General features: G+C 37.6%; 1 protein-coding gene across 1 annotated transcript in view; it reads left to right on the forward strand.

Moving 5' to 3' along the window:
- The window catches only part of SORCS2 (sortilin related VPS10 domain containing receptor 2), a gene marked incomplete at both ends in the record, with an annotated part of 510,226 nt that overhangs the window by 290,761 nt on the left and 197,764 nt on the right, over positions 1–21,701 (forward strand). Inside the window, one exon of the mRNA XM_079534212.1 lies at positions 4,179–4,278. Coding sequence (XP_079390338.1) covers positions 4,179–4,278 — 100 coding nt within the window. The remainder of the gene's footprint in view (positions 1–4,178; positions 4,279–21,701) is intronic.

The following is a 21,701-nucleotide window of genomic DNA, read 5'->3' on the forward strand; positions in this document are numbered from 1 at the left end:
CCCCAGAGTTCAGGGGGTTTTGAGTTTTCTTGTTTTTCATCAGGGTAATTTTTTATGCCATTTGGAAGGTTTTCCAACCATACTTTGAGCTCACTGTATTAAAACAAGATAAAAAGACATAATTCTGTCAGTGCTGTAATACTGCTTTATTTTAGTGATTGCTATTTCAACACAGTGTTCGCAGAGTGACAAGTGGTTTTTCCTTGAACGCAAAGATGAATAATGACACATACTTCAGCAGATACATACACTTCCAAAGAATCTATTACTTAGTGGGAAAGCCTGTCAGAAACAGGTTGCATTAGGTACCTTGGTTTGGTCTCCCAAGCAGGAGAGGCTGAGAGACCTCATGGCAGCTGCAGCTCTTCAATGGGAGCAGAGGGGCAGCACTGATCTCTGCCAACTGGTTACAATGAAAGAACCAGAGGGAATGGCATGGAGCTGTGTCAGGAGAGGGGCAGGTGGGGTTAGGGGAAGGATCTGCACCAGAGGGTGGTGGGCATGGCCCCAAGCTGCTGGTGCTCAGGGAGTGCTTGGGCAATGTTCTCACATTTTGGCTTTTGGTTTTGGGTGATGCTGTGTGGAATCGGAAGTTGGACAAATAGGACAAGGGAAAATGGCTTTAACCGGGAAGAGGGGAGATTTAGGTTAGATATTAGGAAGACAGTTTTTAATCGTAGGATGCTGAGGTGCTGGAACAAACTCCCCCAAGATGTTGTGGATGCCTCATCTCTGGAGAGTGTCAGGGCCAGGCTGGATGGAGCTCTGGGCAGCCGTGGCAGGGGATTGGAACTGGATGGGCTTTAAGGTCTCCTCCTTAAGCCATTCAGTGATTCTATGACTCCATGATCCTTATGTGCCCCTTCCAACTCAGGATACTCAATGATTCTGTTATCCACATATTCTGTAGCTATTTTTGCATGCTTGGGTAATTGGCAGTTTGAGATAACAAGTGGATAGCTTCCTGTATCCACTGAAATGTCTCACAGCAAAAATGTTAATGCATCCACAGCCCTCTGAGTTGTGGGTCAGGCCCATGGTTAAGAAACCAATCTTGCTTTGGTTTATAAAGTTCTGCTATTGTGCTCCCACTGCAAACAAACTGCACTATGGAAGGATTTTTCTAAAGTCTCCTTTTACTCCTTATATCATAAGTGTATCCTCTTATCATTTTACCTTGAAGTATTTTTTCATGCATTTCTAGAGAAGAAAGAAAATACTTTTTCCTGATAAGCACAAAAGGTTTATGTGTTTTTTTTTTCCCTTTATCTTTTTTTTTTTCCTTCTTAACATTTTTGACATAGTGCAATCGTGATTTTTTTGCAGTAGAAAAATAAAAACCAAAAAACTTACCTTCTAATTTGGTACAAAATGCATTTTGTACTGCTACTTAATATATTCCCAAAGCAGGCATGCACTGCAATCCCAGAATTCATCCTCCCCAACCCTGCAGCTGAGTTATTACAGAGGCTTCTGTTAGTTAAATGTTAATTCTTTATATATGCAGAGTTGGGGAACAGGGAACACATAGCTCAAGTAAAAAAGTTGTGATCTGGAAAGCCAGCTAATCTTTTGGATGGTTCTTCCCTTGTGCAATGTCCTTGAGCTATATCCTCTTGTACATAGATTTCTTAAGGAGTAGCTGATATTCTTGGGCTACCTCAAGGGAAAAAAGGTCTTTGAGTATGAATAAATTTTTCTATAGATCCACTGATATTCTGCTATCAGCATGGAGCATCTTTATGGATATGCATTATCCTATTGTGTCAGACTGAAATTAGAATTCTCTTTTTTCCTGATTTTTTTTCCCCTTGAGTTAGCTCATTTGTATGGAAGAAATTAATAAATTTCACTATAGTTTTTCTACCTTTCTCTGAAAATACCTTTGTTAACTAAGCATCCTTTTTTTGATATAACTTTCTTCTTTCTTTGTAATACTTTTTATAAGTAGTAAGAATTAGAATAGGAAGTTTTAAACTGGAACTTTTTATCCTTTTTGGCTTCCTCCCTCTACTCTTTTCATATCTTGGTGCAGTTGCCATCCCCGTCACTCTTGTGGTGTCACTCTCCAGTGATCCCACTTTATTAATCCTGGAATTGCCTCTTCAAGGTAAATTAGATCATCTTTAAGGTTCAGAGAATGATTTCAGGATTTTATTACTGGGCAAGCCACTGACCTGATATTATTTCCTCAAAGAGAATATCCTGGGCTTAGTTTCCAGTATGCATACTTGTTCTTCATGATTTCAGTACATCTGGCTGAAGTCAGTATTTTACTCTTTCCTTCAATTTCTTTTCTGTCAAACACCTCTGGCAAATTAGATTTAGCACTGTCCACCCTATTCCCCTTAGAATTTTAATTAGCTTGTTGCTAAATACCCAGTGCAGTGCAATTGTATGTATTTGATTTCTACATCATTATTTGTCTGAACCGAAGTACTCTGATTACATTAATTTTTGTAATGCACTGTTATGTATCTGCAAACAAAACTACACTATGGGTCAAATCTGTTTGGTTATGACTATAAAATAGATATACTTTTGGCTTCAGACTCTGAGTATGATCTGTGTTTCACAGTCATTTTGTGCCCATACACAGGGCAGGTGAATAAGGTAAATACACGTGATTATTTACTTTTGTGCCTTTGGGCATAATCTAGACATATCGTAACATTTTGCAGGTGGTAGGGAAGCTGGAACTTGATGATCCATGAGGCTCCTTGCAACCCAAGCCATTCTCTGATTCTGTGATTTTGTGCCTCATGTTCCTGATGATGACAAAACCATAAAAAGCTACTCCAAGACCACAGCTAGAAGTTCTTGCAACACGTGGAGAATTGGACGAGTGATAGCTAAGTAGTCATCTCTAGCTTCATACTGCGTGTCCTCTGGATTAAGTGACCTTCTTGGTGGGATGGGGACATGGGCAGATGGAGGCCAGGTGCCCTCCTACAGGCAAGTGGGGATTGTTCTGCTTTGTGTAGCTTGAAGGAGATCTGCTCTGAGCCACCTGTCAAGGACATGGTGAATTAGGGATTCCTTGTCTCACTTTTCCCCCTTGCTTTACTCAGTCTTGTCCATATGAACATCAGCAATAAGTCACCTGTGCGAGGAGTATGCAAGAAAGAGCCCAGTAAGGAACAATAAAAAATGTGTGACCAAGAGATACCTGGCAGGGCATCTTCAGTCCTGTTTAAAAAGAGATGGTTATTCCAGTGAGGAGAATGTAGTGCCATGGAAGTCCACCCACCAACCGTCTGTCTTAGGGAAAGCTTCTTGCTGGAGAAAGGGACAAATGCCTTAGATGAGTCCCCTCCAAATAAGAAGGGAAAAATTGTAAATATGGAGAGACCATATGGTGTAATTTGATGCTATACAGAACAAATGAGGCTTCATCCAAAGTGATGGAGTTAATTTTGGATGTGACTTGCTTCGAGTTTTGCTTATTAACATTTTGCTAAACTAACATTTTACTTGATCATTGATTTTATACCTGGCACTGCAGATGCAGGTACCTAAACCAGATGTCATTTCTTGCTGTCAGGTTTCCAGGAATTCAAGACAGTTTCTGCTTAGTGCTCCAATTTATAATATTCATAGTTTAGTGTGTGAGAAATACCGATGGTCAAGTACCTGCTTTGATTTTATTTATTCAGAACTATACTGATCCTCTGAAAAAGAACTTCAGGAGTAGATACTTCTGTCAGTACCAGAGCCTCCCAGATCTTAGGCCAAATTCTTCTTTACACAAAACCAGGTTCTGAAATCAGCTATTCTTTTTTTTCTGCAAGGTTGAGCAGCTTTCGTTAGTATTCACATACAAGCCTTTGCTCTGCTTAGCAATTTTTTCAAGACTTGTGGGTGGGTGGTGATGGAAAGTTGTATGTTTTGTGCTTCTGACACTGCTGTGGATAGTGACAGGATGAAAACCAGTATTGCATAGACTGTGACATAAAGACGGAGCTAGTGATATCTTTTCAGATCTGGAAAAATATTCCTATTCTGGCAGGTTTCTCTTAATACCTAATGAGCGAAAAAGAGAACAAAAGAGTAGCAGAGGAGTAATGAAAATGGATAGTTATACAAAGTGATCTTTTATTTGTTTATTTACTTATTCAGAGCATTTCTGTGCTGAAGCCTTTAGAAGAAAGTACTTACAGATGTTTGATTTCTTACAGGTCCTCAGATTTTGGGACATTATACACAAAGTTGAATCTACAGCCTGGGATTGCTACTGTTATTGACAATTTCTACATTTGTCCCACCAACAAAAAAAAGGTATGTGGCAAAAAATGGTGTTTTATACTGCAGAGGAAACTGCAACTATGTATGTGAAATGTTTTATCGGCTTTAAAATATAGGGGAATGGTTTTCACCAAGTAGCTGGTCACCCTAATTTTATCTGTGATGTATCAGACTGGAATATTTCCTATTGTTGAGTAATATACAAGGGGAAAAATGGCATGAAAACTTTTGTGGCCACTAACTTCTGGGGATCGGTTTTCCATAGAGTTTTCCACAGAAAGGAAAAAACAAATGCTGTAGGTTTTCAAACATCCACACAAATGTTGGGTCAAGCATACAACTTCTTCATTCTTTTTATATGATTTCAAAGTCCTTTTGGATGTTCCTGATTATTAAGTATAGGAATGGGACAGTCTGTCATTTGGAATGATCTTTATCCTCTACAAAACCTTAATTAAAAAATAACGAACACCTCTCCTTCAAGCTTTTTCTTAAAAAATGCTCTCACATCATTACTGAACCAAGAAGCTTTTCATGGCTCTTTAAAAGATTAAGTGCACTTTATAAGTGAGAATGAAATCGACCCATTGAGTATATTTACAATGGATGCTATATTAGAACCAACAAGAAGAGTGATTATGAGGAAAAAAACAGTAACAACAACCCTTCTATGTCTGCAAAATTTAAACTGCAAGAATAGTGAAATACATTGTGAATAACACAAATGCAGTGGGTCTTTTGTGAAGTAAGAATTTTCTCTTGATAGGGGCCTTTTAACTACAGTGTAATACAGAAGAATTGATTTCATGCAGAGGCCAGTGATTGGAAGGACAGTCCTAGTTGTGATTATCTGTCTATTCTGCTTAATGAAAAATCAGTGGAATTTGGTGAGGCTGCCTGGATGATTAAGTACATATTTCATTTCTCTTGCAATTGTGACTGTTTTTTTTTTTTTTTTTGTGTGTGTGTGTGTGTGTGTGTGTGTGTGTGTGTGTGTGACCAAGCTATACTATGCCTAGGTAACATATTTTTAATCTGCTTCAAAGTTAGAAATTATTTCTTGGAGTGGAACTACCACCAAACACGTGAAGATTCTGCGCAGTGTCTGTCTCAAAACTAAGATTTACTGTTTATTTCAAGTCCAAAAAGAATTTTTAAAAATCTTTACCCATTTCAGTTTCTGGATTGAAAGCTAAAAGGTTGAGAGCTCAGTGGGAAATTTTTCCTATCTCACCCAGGTAGAGCATAAAAGCATGTACAGTGTGTCAGTGACTGTGTGATTGTGCCAGTTGTCTGGCAAAATAAACAGTGTTAATATCACTGCTGAATTTCAAGCCTGAAGGACTCACTGAGGTTTACAAAAAAAATCTCTTAACACTATCTTAGAAAAACCTGTTTTCTACACAAGTCAACTTGAAGACCTTAGAGATATAAATTCAGTTTAGTAAACTAATATTATATTGCAATCCACTTCTTAAAGAGTCTTTTTTTTGGTAGTTATTAAATATGCTATTTTTATGTTGAGTTTTGCTTCTCAGTAGATGGTGTTCAGTAGTATGCAAAGAACAAAAGCAGAAGATCAAAGGATTTCTAGGATCTGCAAGTTATTCCAGAAGGAGATACGTGTATACATGTAAATGTACATATATACCCATGTACATGGTTGTAATAAAGCTGAAAGGATTCAGATCAAACAATGTAGCTGGCATCTTCAAGCTGGTCTTGGAGGGGTTGGGGTCACGCATAGCAAGTAAGTGGGAAATCTCTATGTCACAAGAACTTTGTCATTGGACACAAACACTACCAGCTGATTTCACAAAAGTCATTTAGAAAGATGGAAGAAAATTTCTCCCTTACCTATGTTCTCCAGCGCAGTTGCATTAGGACAGAAGAAAACATTTGACCTGAGCAGAAATCTCAGGATTTGACTCTATCCTGATATTACTAGACTTCAGGTTGCTGTGGTGTGAGTTTTCTTCAACCAGCACACGTTTTGAAATATGCTGAAACTGGGAGCTGTGGTGGAGTGCTGACTGTGCTTCCTGGCACTGAGCATGCACTTTAAATTTAAAGCATAAGTAGTCCCATGCTATCACTTAGTTTTTATGGACTGGGAATGTGCATGAAAGCAAAGATAAAAGCCATTGACAGGGATTTTTTGAATACTTTGCATATTAAATGTTATTCTGTGCTTCCATTTTGTTTACATGTTGTAGACCTCATCTGTGGAAGAACTGATACTGCAAACATCATGCTCCGCGTTTGTACCTCATTGTCATCAGATCTTTAATCTCATCTGATTTTCACTCTGTAGAGTTTAGGTGTTTTGTCAGCCCTTCTCCTTCTGTAGTCCATAGAGAAACTTGGGTCCCTCTTGTCAGTTTATCCTATTAAGGTCATAGTTTATTGCACTTACGAAAGTAAGACTGAATGGTCTTATATGTGACTTTGTTACTCTAGTGGGTGTTCAGTGAGTTCAGCGAGTTCACACAGAGAGAGATTTTTTTTTTTTAATGGAATTAAATTAAATATTTACAAGAAGGCTCCAGTCTAGTTCTTAGGTTAGCTTTATTTCTTCAGGTTTATTTCTGCCTGTATACCAGCTTTTGGAGTTCATTAGAGTTTCACTCATGTGCTTGCAGTATTTGAGGTAGAATTACACCATAAAGACCAATGGACTTACAAGTGATCTTGATACAGAAAATGTGAAATTGTACTGAAAATTTTTGAACCCTATGAATTGCTCATTTGTACTTTTTTAAGATGAGTCAGAAAAAAAGATTTGATACTTCTTATCTTCCCTGTGCCATTTGTCAGTTAAAAGCAGTTAAAATTCCACAGAATCATAATGGTGTTTATGATTAAGTGCATTTGCAAGTGCAGAGGTTAGAACCAGATAGTGCTCCATGGAAAAGGGATTGTATTCAAACAAAACACAGTAAAGCACTTTCAGCATAAGCTATAGGAATGCAGGGGACTTTCAAGTAGCTGGTGGAAGGGAGGAAATCAATTTATAAAGCCCACTGAATCCATCAGAAGTGTCATGTTTGTTTTTCTCCATTACTCTTCTACGAGTGAGTTGCGATGTCCATAGGTCTGCCAGAAGAATCAGTATGAAATTATATCAAGATCATGTCTACAAAATCTTTTGTACATAGAGTTCTCTCTGTCTGGGTCTTGTTCTGTCTGAATGCACCAGAATTCTGATGTAATAATTGTGTTGCTGTAGTTGTCATAGGACTGACTCTAGGAAAGCCAATGACGACAAAGCTCTGAGAATAGAGCTTTAGAGGGCTTTGTGTTGCACTGAATAGCCTTTCTAATGAAATCATGGTGTGAAGGTGTGAGCTGTGGCTGTTCTGGGTGTGATTGAAAACTGAATTGTTGTCAGGAAGTAGCACAAAGAGGAGACATTCACTCCTACCTGCAAAAGACCATGTAGGCTCACTCTGAATTGCTATGAGACACTAATTAAAAGTTTACGCTTCCTGAGTATATATTATTATTTGCTTTATGTTCCAGTTGCTTCTAGCATGGTAGAAATCTGCAACCAGAACCAGAGAAACTATTAATCGTGTTGTTCTTAAATGATGCTGGAAAGTTGTAGGGTAATGAGTATGAGATCTCCTATGCAGCCTTTGACAGTAAATTCTGAATTTGAAATTCTTTTTCATTGATCAGTGACATAAAGTAGTCAGTCTATGCAGTCCTTGAAGTGCTGTGCGTTGATAAGGGATATTCTTGTACCTGAAACAACAGAGCTTATATAATTATCTTGTTTGCAATAATTACTCTGTGCTGATTGCATCAAGTAGTGCAGACATTCTAGGATGTACCACAGTGAGAATATAATTGGATCTGTATCCTCTGTTTTCCGAACCAGCATTATAACTGTGGTTGTGAAGAGATGCACACAATTCATGGAATAGGAAGTTACACTTTTCATAATGTCAATCTGGAGTCAGCTAAACAAAGTAAATTCTTTTCATAGAAGACAAAAATTAGAAGATTCACGTACACTGAGCTAAATTCATACCAAAACGTAACATTTTTCTAGGTCATATATGCTGCTTGGTGTAGAAGTTACATATTTATTTTAATTCAGTATGAAATTGATGGGGAGGAGCTAAATGAAAATGCTTTTCCCACATTCAGTACATATTTTAATTTTCATTGATGCATATGCATTTGATGCATCCGTTGTTTTGGATATACACTTTTTTGGAAAGTAGCAGATAAGCAGTGTATATTCAAGATTTTCATATTAACAGAAAATAAATGTTTATTGTGTCTGTGTTACTAGATAAATGGGTTGAACAATTACATTCTGATCTGTTGCAATAACCAATAGCTGCATGATTTTCCAAAGTAAGGAGCAAGATGGCAGTTGCGTCTTTTTCTTGACAAACCTTGCAGAATACATAAAATAGTAATGAGAGTATAGGTTATCCTGACAATATTCTGTGTCTTGATTCTTTAAAAATTGTATACATTACATGTGATAGCAAAATGGTATTTTCCACTGCTATAAGTGTTCAAGAAGCATCTGGGTTGAGCAACGTTTGTAGTCATTAACCGGTAAATGTGTTTTGTCCTTTTAGAGCAAAACAGTTGGTAGTGGAAGGTACCAAAAAGCGGCATGGTTGCGTTTACTTGTAAGGAATGATTGTACTCAGGTATCGGTTTCCTTAGAGAGAATGCCAGTGTGTCTAGAAGCATACAGTACAGAATTATCTTACACTTTTCATAAAAGTTGTCTCAGCTAAGAAAGAATGTCTTTCAGTAACCTGAGTAGTTTCATCGGGAAGGTTTCACTTTGAAATTGCAGGATGGCCACTAAGATGACCAGAGGGCTGGAGCACCTCTTCTATGAGGAGAGGTTGAGGGAACTGGGATTGTTTAGCTTGGAGAAGAGAACGTTTTGGGGAGAACTCATTGTGGCCTTCCAGTACTTGAAGGGGGCGTATAAACAGGAGGGGGAACAGCTGTTTACCAGTGTGGATAGTGATGGGACAAGGGGGAATGGCTTTAAACTGAGACAGGGGAGGTTTAGGTTGGATATTATGAGGAAGTTTTTCACACAGAGGGCGGTGACACACTGGAACAGGTTGCCCAAGGAGGTTGTGGATGCCCCATCCTTGGAGGCATTCAAGGTCAGGCTGGATGTGGCTCTGGGCAGCCTGGTTTGGTGGTTGGTGACCCTGCACATAGCAGGGGGATTGAAACCAGGTGATCATTATGGTCCTTTTCAACCCAGGCCATTCTATGATTCTATGATGATTATGTTCTTTCCTTATAGAGAGTATCACCATTCAGTTTTATTCTAATAATGCACTACCAAAGTACTGATGTAACCTGACTACTTAAGTTTGCTTCAGACTTCCATCCAGGGCTGTCCACTCATCCTCAGTTTTTCCAGATGCTTCCAGAAGTATTCCCGGTAATCCAAAATATATCCCACCCTTATATATTTTAAATATATATATTTTTTGCTACTAAGTGCCTTCCTGGGAGAGGTAGTCCTGTGCAGAAATTCCAGGTTTCTTCATACACAGCTGATGAGCAATTGCCAAATTGATGTCCACTCCAGAAGAGTATTATAAGGAAGTGGAATTACAAAGGCTAAAGAAGTTGAGCTGTTAGTTATCTGTACCATCCACAACAGAGTACCACTGAAACCAAGCGGTTTCATAGTCAGAAGATTTCATGGTTGCATAAATGTCTGTTGAAAAAAATCTAATAAATCTAAAAAATCTAATAAAGATTTGAGAAGCTGAAAGTGAAGCAACTGCAAATGAAGAGCATAGATGGAACATAAATTGGAATCTGGCTATTAGAAAAGTACTTGTGCTAAGTGCTGGCTGAATGGAGGTTAGAACTACAACTTCCTCTGTCTGACTGATTCCTGCTGTGTTTGAGAAACCCTGGCTTTTTCAGACTTTGTGTATAAGCAGGACAGGACTGAAACAGAAATATATAATTAGCAGGATTTTTGCATTCTAGCTCCTCAAAATATCTCTAATAATTCACAGGTAGTAGCAGTATCACAGTATTCAAATATGCTATCTCTTTTAATCAATTGCCTTTGAATATATTATTCTATATAATGTGTTGGAGAAAAATTGTTTTGTTTTGGTTTCTATAAAGAGATTTAGGCGCTTTCTTTGCACTTCACCCTGATCTTCTACATATGGAGCTTGACAGGAATCCCATCTCTTGTTGAATAGATGCATTGTCTTTGAGTACTTTTTTGCATGCACTTCTAGAACACTGACTCATGCAGTTTGAGGCTGCCTTTAACTTCTGTTCATTTCAGTTTTGCTCTCTTTAACCTCTAAAGGTTTTATAGTTCAGCACCTGTAGACCATGGTATAAGGCTGCAGTTTGTTTAAAAAACAAAAACAAAAACAAAAACAAACAAGAACCCAAACATAAGCAAAACCAAAACATCTGGATAACAGTGCAAGTTTTAGTCTGTAGGTTTGCCATTGCATATACTCAGTAACGTAGAGGGTATGTGGGCTAAATGGGTGAAAACTGGAACAAACATTATTATTATTATTATTATATTATATTATTGTATCCTATTATTGCATGTGATACTTACTGTAGAGATCTCAATTTCAGCTTTTGAAGTAACCTCCTGCTTTGATTTTCTGGCCAAATATGCAACTTCTGCATTATCTTCTGCTCGGGTATAGTTATTTTAAGGAATAATAGTCCTGTCTTTACCACATGCTTATTATAGATTCTTTTGTTCTGTTTTTATGAATTTCCTGTCTAAAACTCATTTATCACAAATGCAGACCAACAACTACAGAAAAATCCTAATACTAAATTAAGTTTACTGTAGTGAAGCTAAATATAAGAAGACTATTTTGTGGAAGTAAAACATACAGAAATTTATGTGAAAATGGAAAATACTTTTGAACAAGTGTTAAGATGCCATTGTGCATATTATTCAGCACTTCATAGGTATCCATTTATCTCCCAGTAGTTTTGGGAAGAGAAGGCAGCCAAGCATTGTATTTTCAGAAAGGAGAAAGTCTAGACTGAAAAACATGGTGCTTTACACCAGAGGGTTTTTAAGGTCTGGGATTTTGATATGAAATATCTAGAAAGGGGACAAATTTCACAAAATTTAGAGCGGGCTGTCATTTTTATCATAAATGTAGAGTCTTGAGTCTTTTATTTAGGCCCAAATCTAAATCTGAGGCATATGCCAGAAGAAAGTCTAATATGTGATGGTAGGTACAATGGGCAGGTGTCTGATTTTTTTTTTTTTTTTTTTTTTTTTTTTTTTTTTTGTATTTATATTCCTTTGTCTGATCTGTCTATGAACTCACTGATGTTCAAGGACTTCTTAATTATTTCTTCGTGTGAGATAAGAAATGGGCAGTAAAGCACATTGAGTTCACCAACCGAAATTGTCTGTGACAGTTCTGTAGAGCTTTTCTCTGGCACACAGGCAGACTTTTTTGCATCCTAGCAAGAACTACAGCTGCAGTCTTCTACTCATTGGCTATGAGGATCTCACAACATTGTTTTTGAAGGCTGTACATTACTGTGAGAATGGTAGATTTTCTCAGCAGTATAGAGCTTGAAGACTTAAGGAGGCAAATTTTATAAGTAATGACCCAAAGATAAGGTCTTCATGTGAGAGTGACATCTGCCATTGATAAAAGAATGGGGCACTGGGCAACTTAATCTAGTGTCTTGATCTAATGCTTGCAACCCTACCCATGTCAGGGGGGTTGGAACTAGATAATCTTTGATATTCCTTCCAACCCAAGCCATTCTGTGGTTCTAACAAGAAATAGTAGGTTAGTATAATCAGCTGTATGGAAACTTTGCAAAAGTAAAGAGCAGAAAAGAGAGACAAATTGTAAAGAGGGGAATGATAAAGGGTTAGTAACAAGCATCTTGCAGTACATAATCAGTAATTGGCTGCTTCGTGTGCTAGAATGAAGTGGATGCAGTTGTGTCTACAAAACAGTCAGATTTCTGCTAAAGCCAGCATGCATGAGATAAGGTCTGTCTTTAATGAATTTAGGCTATTTATATCTATACCAATTATCCTCTGTGTTGAGATTACTTTCATGCAATTATTTACTGATATACAACACGCCCTGAGGTATATGTATCAAGGTTTCTGTGTTACTGAAGAGAAGAAATTGAAACTTTTCATCTTTACTCAGCCTAAGCACAGCAATAACTAACTACCAGGAGAATCTTAAGGAGATAACATGAAAACTGCTACACGGTATTTGAAGAAAGATGAGTAATACTCTTCAGGAGATCTGCAAGGACAATGTGCAGTAGGCATATTCCCCAGACATCCTCAAAGTAATGATGTAACAGATTTGAAAGATATTCATAATGCTTGCTGAGGGATCTTCTGCAGCTCCTGGGGACCTGTGCGTTTCCTCCTCATTTCCCCGATGATGGAGCAGCAGTATAAGTCCCAGCTTCCATATTTCATGCTGTTTTAGCTTTTCCAGTCTGCTTCTCTTTGCTGCAACTGCTCAAATTCCTTCCAGTCACGCTGACCACACAAACTCCTTTTGCTCTCCTGGAAGCAGAGATGGAGCAGGTCTGTTTTTCTTCTGGAGTTGGCACACAAGCACAGTGGAAATGTATGGGGTTTAAATTGCTGGCAGCATGCTCATCCCATACTGCAGGGCTGGAAGAGCCCTTACCCTACTGAGAATCCTTCCGGTTGTTGCTGCCCATCCTTACTAGCAGTAAAACTGCTGCCTGCACTGCTCAGCTGCTGCAGTTTCACTGCCGTGACACAAACATTTGTAAAACTGAAAGGACTCCTAAACTAACCCTCACAGCTGTATTCCAGTGATTTTGTTTATTCCAACCTCTAAAGCAATGCTTTCTGACACTCACTAGAAGGGATGAATATAACTGTTTTCTTACTTGGGTCTAATTCTGGAATTATCCTCAATTCTTGGGTGCCTCAGCACTCTGCAGCTGCAGAGTTCTGAAAAGGGAGGGTGAGTGTGACAAATACATTGTAGTCATGTCCTTCTCATGCAGCCTGTACCATTTATTTGAATAAAATCATCAAAAATTCATGCAAACATAAAACAGGATTTTTCTTCATTTCCCACTGTGTGCTTCTGTCAGGCAGAGAAAGATTCTTACTCATGGAAAGTGCAATCTCACGTGTGCCAGCTCTGAGGCCCTCTGACAGTGGTCTCTTTCACAGTCTTGTGGTAGAGACATGTTTTTTCTATCTGTGAGAGCAATGCACCAGGTTGCTGTAGTCTCTCTATACCTGCAGATTACTGTCAAATAGTGGATCCCTCATAATTCCTGATTTGCTATCATTATCCATCTGCTGATTCATTTATTTATTTTTGAAGCGGAATCCTCTGCAAACACCTTTTGTCACATGTCTGATTGGTATTTCTCCATCCATTTTTTTTCATTATGTTTTTTTTTTAGCAGCCTTTCTGTCCATCCGTCTCTCAATCTCTTTCCAACTTTTTTAGTGTTTTTTTTTTCTACTTTCTTCCATTTGTAAGCATTACTCTTCTTTATAACTTGCAAGTAGTTTCTGAATGTAATTAAACATTTTTCTTTCACCCTTATAATTACTGAAGAAAAATATCACTGAGAAAAATCTAATAGTTTACATTTCTATTTAGGATTGTTATTTTGTTGGGTTATTAATAAAAACTTCTGTATAACTTTATTTATTTAATGATAAAAATTACTCTAACTGACAAATCTCTAACTGTAATTCACAAAATGAATCTCCTGAACAGCAATACTGGGATGATTCAATCAGGAACCTGTTAGCCAGGAGACCTGACTTCAATTTCTATGACCTTGAGTAATCCTCAAGCACTCTGATGCCTGGCTTCCCATTGCCTTGAACATTGTAATATCATTTGCCCTGTGGAAAAAGCATTTTGCCATGCTACAATTTGACAGTCTACGTTGAGGTCAGATAACAAGGTTTTGCAAAAAGTGTGGAACAAGTCTGCATTTGTTTCCTTATTTATAAATGTCGGACAGTAATACTAAACTGCAGAGTGTTTGTGATTATATATAATAATACATTGTAAGTAATATATAATAGCATGTAATTATAGCATATAATATATAAATTACATTGTATCATACAATTCATAATACATGTATACATGTATTGTGCATGTATATATATATATGTAATGTGTAGTGTATATAATAATAAATGCTGAATATTTTTAGGATATCATTCTGAGAGGAATGGATATTTATTTATAAGGTATTTGTTGAGTTGTATTCCTGCAGGACTGAACAGCATTTTAAGATTTGCAGCATGGTGAAAATAATTGTTGTAAATAAGTTCCTATGTTTTTTCAAGATTGCTTAACATTTATCAAGTATGGCTGTTTCAAGTCATAGGTAATAATTTGAGTATGATGGCAGCATTTCTGCTCTCACATAAATGTGGAATTTAAATTACTTGCCCTGAGCAGAACAGGATTAATTTTTGCTCCGATTGCTGGAGCTACAATTTATGGGTTTACAATCCTATTCTCAGTCCTCTAAACAATATTGCTGCTCCAGGCATCAAAATAGCATTTAGATTCAACTTGAAAATGTGCTCTTTCTTTTCTGGAATACTCTAAGTGTCTGCAAGGAGATCTTGTGGAAAGGTCTGGCAAGAGTAGTGCCTCAGGTAGTTCTGAGGGATTGTGCAGTGTTTAGCTTTTAAAGGTTGGTGCCAAAAACTGGTGACTACTGGTAATATAAAGAGCTCTGCTTTCAAGGTAACTATGGCTACAGGAGTTGGACTGGCATCAGTGGGTGTAAGCAAACATCCCATGTCCATTTAAGATATTAAATGCAGTGGAGTCGGTCATCTTTAATGCTAGTATATGTCCTGTTTATTTAATTCCGTCATACCTGTGAACGATTTTTTTTTCTGCATTGCATCATCTTATAGGATTTTCTGTGCTTAAGTACTTTTGCAGTTTGGTTGTGATGCAGTGCAGGCGAGCATAAATCAGGGTGTTTTTGGCTTATGGTTTGAGTCTGTCCATGAGAATAATAGCGTCTTGTGCTTTCTCCAGGCTCCAGCAAAGACAACACTTCTTGTACGTGCTGTAGCTGAAGGTTAGAGAGGTGCTTTTCTGCTCTGCATTGGAGCAGGAGGTCTGGCGCCCTAGTGCTCACCATAGCCCTAGTACATGGGGTTTCTGCTGTGCTTTAGGACTGAAACACAGAAAGGCTCTTTGGAAACTCTCCCTCAATGTAGAGCACTGCAAGGCCCAGACATAACTTTTTGCTTGACATAGACAGATTAAGTCTATAAAGCTGCTTTTTCTGGAATAAAATGCTGTTCCGTAAGTCGTAATGTTCCATTCTAATATTGTTTGGTATATTGTAAGACCACATTAGATCCACTTGTGAGTTGTAGTCTGCCATAAGATCTCAAAATCTTATGTGCTTGTAGATGATTTTGCGTCTCCTGTTAATAGTTCTGGAAATTCTGAAGGGGTTATATGATTTCCATTTTACAGATGTGGAAACAGGAAGTTGCAAATGACTTGCCTGGGAAATAAATGAGAGAAATTTAATAATATGCTGTGTGTTTAAGCCAGCTTCAAGTACAGAGCTACCTTTCTGCCCCTCACCAAAATAAGAGAGCAGGCTGCCCTGTGGGGTGGTGGAGTTACTGTCCCAAAAAGCATTCAAGAGAAGTGTAGACGTGATACCGAGAAACATGATTTAGTGGGCATGATGATTGGACTGGATGATCTTAGAGATCTTTTTCAACCTTCTATGACTCTTGATGTGCTTTAACTCATTCACCATGCAAAACGTGGATTGATTAGGATAAGGTCAGGAATGTTTTTCAATCCTATGATGAATTCTGAAAAAATTATATCCTAACTTACAGATGAAAATAAACTTAGAAAAGATGCGGTGGATCTAACATAAGGAAAAATAGTTGTGATGAAATGGGAAATTTTGGTTAATCTATGACTCTCTTAAATTTAGTGTTTTAAAAATATCCTGATATTTACTTATAAAAATAATAAATGCTCCAAATAAAAGTCAATATTTGAACGAGGAAGTTTATCAAAATCAAAACGTGTTCTGGAAAACGGGCTTTGCCACTTCAGAATTCCATGACCAAAATTTTATTTACTTATTTATTTATTGAAAGTGCCCTGGCATTTCATTTTTCTTATTTGTTAAAGTGCCAGAATCTTACAGATTTTTTTTCTCTGACATCTGGATATCTGGTACCTTGCTTACCAATTATGACTGAGTTTATCTCAAAGCATTAATGTATTCTGTTTTACTTACGTATTTTTTATCCCCATTGGGTTCTTTGATTCATTTTTTTTTAAGTGAAGACATTAGGAGGCAAAGTCATCAGGCTGATACTCATAGACTGCATGAGACACTGCCAGATTTGTCTTTTTTTTTTTTTTCTGCATTAAAAAATCTGTAATTTTGGTAATTATGAGTTATCTTCTTTGCACATGCTGATAGCACATTGGGTTGGGTTTTTCCCCCTCTTCTCTTTGCCCTCTCTGACTGGTGAAGCTAATGCACCTTGTCAGAGGCTGAGTCTGACACTTTGCCGTTCCTTAACACAACTGTGTTATCTGCCACTGCATTTAAGTCATGTTCACAAATGTAAGCTAAGTATCAACCAGTTAAAACCCAGAGAGAGGCAAAATCTCTAAATGCTCATGATAGCAAATAAATGTTACTGAAAGTCACTGTGTGGTATGCTGACAGAACCCAAGAGTCTCCCTGTCTGCCTTCCTTGCTGATTAGTTTATAAGCTTCAGCCAACAAAATTATCCACAGAGAACACTGTGATTGTAAAGTGGCAGTGATGTCTAGTGTGGCAGGGGCTATGGGCTGTTATCTGAAATCTCAAAAAAGGGTTATTCCTAAAGCTGTAGCAATTTTTATCAAATCAAAAGGTGAAAGAATGACATAAGTACACACAATAATTTTTAAATCTCTGTTTTAATCCAATAAATATTTGTTGATGGCTGGAGAGTAGAATACTATTGTGCTTCTTCCCTGAAGGATTTTAGTTTTCAACTTATTTTGGTTCTTAAGGAATGGTAAGAATCAAGATGAAACCTCCCATGTAGGGCTTGCCCAGCTCTGTTGTACTATATCATATGGTAATCAAGCATACTTCAGATTGATGACCTTTCATCTAGGACTGTTGTTTAACAGCATACAGTGCTGCAATCTTGGCTTTTGTGTGTTTTAAGTATTGATTTTCCACATAGAGAGAACTGCAGTAATAACCTGGGGAGGTCTGGCAGCACGGTGACCTGGTTTACTATTATTCCTTACAGCTCTAGGCAAAGCAGTCAGTTCCCAACATTTGGGGGCTGCAACCAGATCTTCCTCCAACCTTCCTTTCCAGCTTCTTTCCATTCAATTTCATTTCTTCTCTTCCCAGCTTTCTTCTTTTCTTCTTTTCCCAGTATCCCAGGAGCAGCAGTGTTCATCTCAGCCTGGATCACTGGGCAGCTTTGCACTGCTAATGCCAGAGCACTGGAAGCTGAGTGAGCAATATTGCATATCAAATGCAGTTTTGGTCAAGAATCACTTCAGAATGGTGCTCTGCTTTGATAATGTATTGTTTCTTTCCTTTGGACAAAGAAATGTGCTGCTGCTGTCTTGTTCAAAACTCTTCCTAAGTTTACTTCTTCCCTTTCTAAAGCTCTGGGGTATGAATCCCATTCACGCTGGGGTACTATGGTGATGAGTAGCTCACAAATACCAGAGATGGAATGCGTGGGGATGGTTGCTGCTGTGGTGTGTTTAATCTCCTTGTGATCCTTTTTTATATGAGGATAATTCTGTGTGAAGAACCTATGATCCAAACTAAATGCTCTCCAAGCCAATTGAGCAAGACTACAGGGAGCAGGGATACCTTGTGAAGTTGAGCTGGTAACTGATGTCAGCACTTGGTGGTTCTAAGACTGTCACCTGTTGCTTCTGTAATCCTTTCTATGCGTATACTTGATTTACTTTGGAAATGGATTCTCTCACGTGACTGAGGTTACTTACCTACTATTTCAGAGTACAGCGTATATCAGTATTTGTTCATCACATGTAATGGTGGGTATGCAATATTTATAGAGTCTTTCCCTTAGGATTAATGCTGGGAATAGTGGAGACACAGCCAATTGTCACAGCTGCTGCTTATCAAAGCCAGCTCGGTTACCATACCTTGGCTGGAGTAATCTAGATCCACACTGTAAATGTATTACCCAGTAAATACAATACATTTGATACCTATTTGAAAAGACTTCACTCATTTCAAAAGTCTCAGGAGACAAAATCAGTTACTTCTGTGCCTGAATTAAGAGAAGTCATTCGTTATCTGAAGGAACAGGACAGCATGCATTTCACTGTATTGTGGCTGGCAGCTGACAGCCTTGAAAAATATGTTCTTGTCTTCACGGGAGCATAAAAATCAACTTTGTGCATCTCAAGAGGTATTAAAGCAACATCTAATGAGTCAAGTTGCAATCAAGCTAGCCTTACTAGTGAAGAGCAAGAAACATATTCAAAATTTTGGCAACTGCCATTTTACTTTTGTCTTTTCTTAATGACAGAAAATCCACTGAGATTTCTCACAAGTTTTCTTGAGCTGTATAATAAGGAAAGGTGCCCTGAGCTATTTTTCCTCTCACACCCAACCACCTTGAAATTCTAACCTTAGGAGTGAAAACAGAAAGACAAAAAAAACAGGTAGAATTCCTGCTTCTGTTCTCTTACCTATTTAAAAATATTGAGTTTGTCACCAGAGGGGAGAACCATGGAGCTGATTTCCTTTCTGAAAGAAGCAGACTATCAATTTTTATTTTTATCTTTTCAAATAACACTTTGACTGCCAAACAAACACCTTGAAGAATCAATTCTGCAGATGTATGTACTCCTAAATTTGTCATGTCTGTGTTCAGATATCTATACCATCTGTCTTCATGATTTAAAAAAAACAAAAAACTATTACTTGTGACTCTTCAGGTTTGTATTTCATAGTAAAAGATATTAGTGACTCCAACACTTTCTGTAGCTTCACACTGGTAAGTAAGAAAAGACAGTAATGATTAGAGACTTTTTATGCCTACCAGCTTGTAAATACTGGGGAGAGTAGGCAATTCTTGTACAGGATAAAAGTGAAAGTTGTTTGAAATAGTTTTCAAAGTCCGTGTTTTCTAGAAGGCTGAGAAATCTCATCACCAGCACTGTACATTGATGATCGTCTTCTTTTGTTGCTGATCTGATCAAAAGAGTAACAGCCGTATTTGGAGAGCACCTACTTTGGTTGGATCTGTAATTCCATGATTATGCCTGAATAAAAGGTGCATGGTAATAGAGTTTCACAGAACATGAGTCTGATGGAGTGGATTGCAATCCTGCCCATGGCAGGAGGTTTGGAACTAGAATCTCTAAGGTCCCCCTCCAACCTAAGCCATTCTATGAACCATGGATTCTTCTCTGGAAGCACAAGATGAACAGAGAAATCATATTTCTGCCTTTACTCAGATGGCTGAGGTTGGAAGCAGAGGTTGATGTTACAGTATCCAGCTGTGGATGGAAGAACCTCAGGTAGGATTATGACACATTAATTAATATGGAAATCCATAAAGACGTTGATATCAAAGACTGAGATTGTTCCAGTCTTCTGAAATAATGAACATTTTCATCACTTGAACACATCCACCCAGTGCTATTGTGAACCACTCAATTGTTAGGATGGAGTCATTCAGTACTCGTGGCAAATCAGTTTAGAAACATTTGCAGCAACCTGTAAAAGAGTAGATAATGTAGAGAACTGATCCTATTTACATTTTGCTTGATTTTAGTCAAAAATGCTGTGCTTAGTTTCATAATCTATCCTTCTGGAGCTATTTGCTGAACAGGGGGTAGGAAAGTGGGAAGAAATGTTTTAGATGTGAGGCTTCTCATTTCTGATAATTTTGCATCTCAGGATTCCTTTATTTCTTAACAGAAATAGTGTTTTTAATGGAAAATAGGAAGGATTAAAAAAAAACCTTTCATTTTCTACTTTGCCATGGAAGGCTTAGCACTTGGAATTTAAAAGACTGACCTGTTCTGTATTCAGAAATAATTCAGAAAATAAAGTCAATCAATATAGATTATCTCAGTAGATATTGGATGTTACTGTTAGTTGTGCCTATTACATCATGACAAAATGGTTGCATTAGGGTAGCTAATAATTGCCTGAATGAATGATCTCCTATTTATCAGCATACCTCATTTTAGTCTATGTTGACTGCAATTATTAAGGTAAGAGAGTGGTTTGTGCATGCGAGATTGCATTCCACTGACATCACTGTGTCAGTACTTGGTCTCATTCTCAAGAGGACTGATTCAATTGATTCATGGGCAGTAATTCATAATTCATAAGGCAGAAGACAGAATAATCTCTTAAATATTTATCTTTTTTGATATTTGACTCTTCCATAGCTGTGAGCAACGTGGAAGAACATCACAGGCAAAATGTGGTTTTGTTTTGTTCTGTAAAAAGTAAATTAGGAGAATTTACTTTTCAAGATATAAGCAAAAGGGGCATTTAGCAAAATGATTTACAAAACTTCTGCTTTGTTAACTTGTGTCCCTATCATTTCATTTACACATCTTCTCTTAGAGCCTAAACCTGTTGTCTGTCACTAGAACTTGAGTGTGGAAATAGTACATACAAGACTTACGAAACTAGAAGCATGTTTTATTATCAGGTCATTTCTTCACCACATAAAATATAGCTAGAGATGTATAAAATGCAATATAAATATTATAAGAAGTGCCACTACAGCTCATCTTTGATTAAGAATTTATTTTACTCTCCTCTTAACAAGGATTGACTGGATCAAAGGCCATTTCATTTAGGAGGCTATATGTGAGAGCTTTGTTGATTTTTAATTTTCTTCCATTGATTTTCAGCATCCAGAGAGCACTTGTTCTCTAATGGCTCTCTGTGTTGGTGTTTGCTTGCAAATTGAAGTAAAAGATAAATGGCTGTCAAGGTAATACCTCTCCAAGGGCTTCCACTTGAGGGCTGGTGGCTGTTAGCTGAGCTACTGAGTGTTTAGAAAAGTTCTGTGCTCAAAGAAAGGCATTCCTGAGCCTCTAAATGTGGTAAAATGAGTTTATTTCTTGGCCTGTCTTGACAATGATGTCAATTTAACTTCTGGTTCTTTGTAAGGAATAAGCCCTGTTTGTCCACATATTTTTTTTGCAGGAAAGATAAATGCTCTGCACTTTTCTCAAAAGGGCTTAAAATGTTTTTCCCTCAGCAAACAGTTGATTTTTCAGTAAAAGAAAGGGACAAGAACTGCTTGTATTTGGTTAGTTATGAGCAAGTATTTGAAGTAGAATGTGGTTAAGTTATGCTTGTGCTAAGATGGAAAGTTTTGGCCTCTGTTGGA

This window comes from Tetrao urogallus (genome assembly GCF_951394365.1).
Source record: "Tetrao urogallus genome assembly, chromosome: 4".
NCBI classification, from domain to species: domain Eukaryota; kingdom Metazoa; phylum Chordata; class Aves; order Galliformes; family Phasianidae; genus Tetrao; species Tetrao urogallus.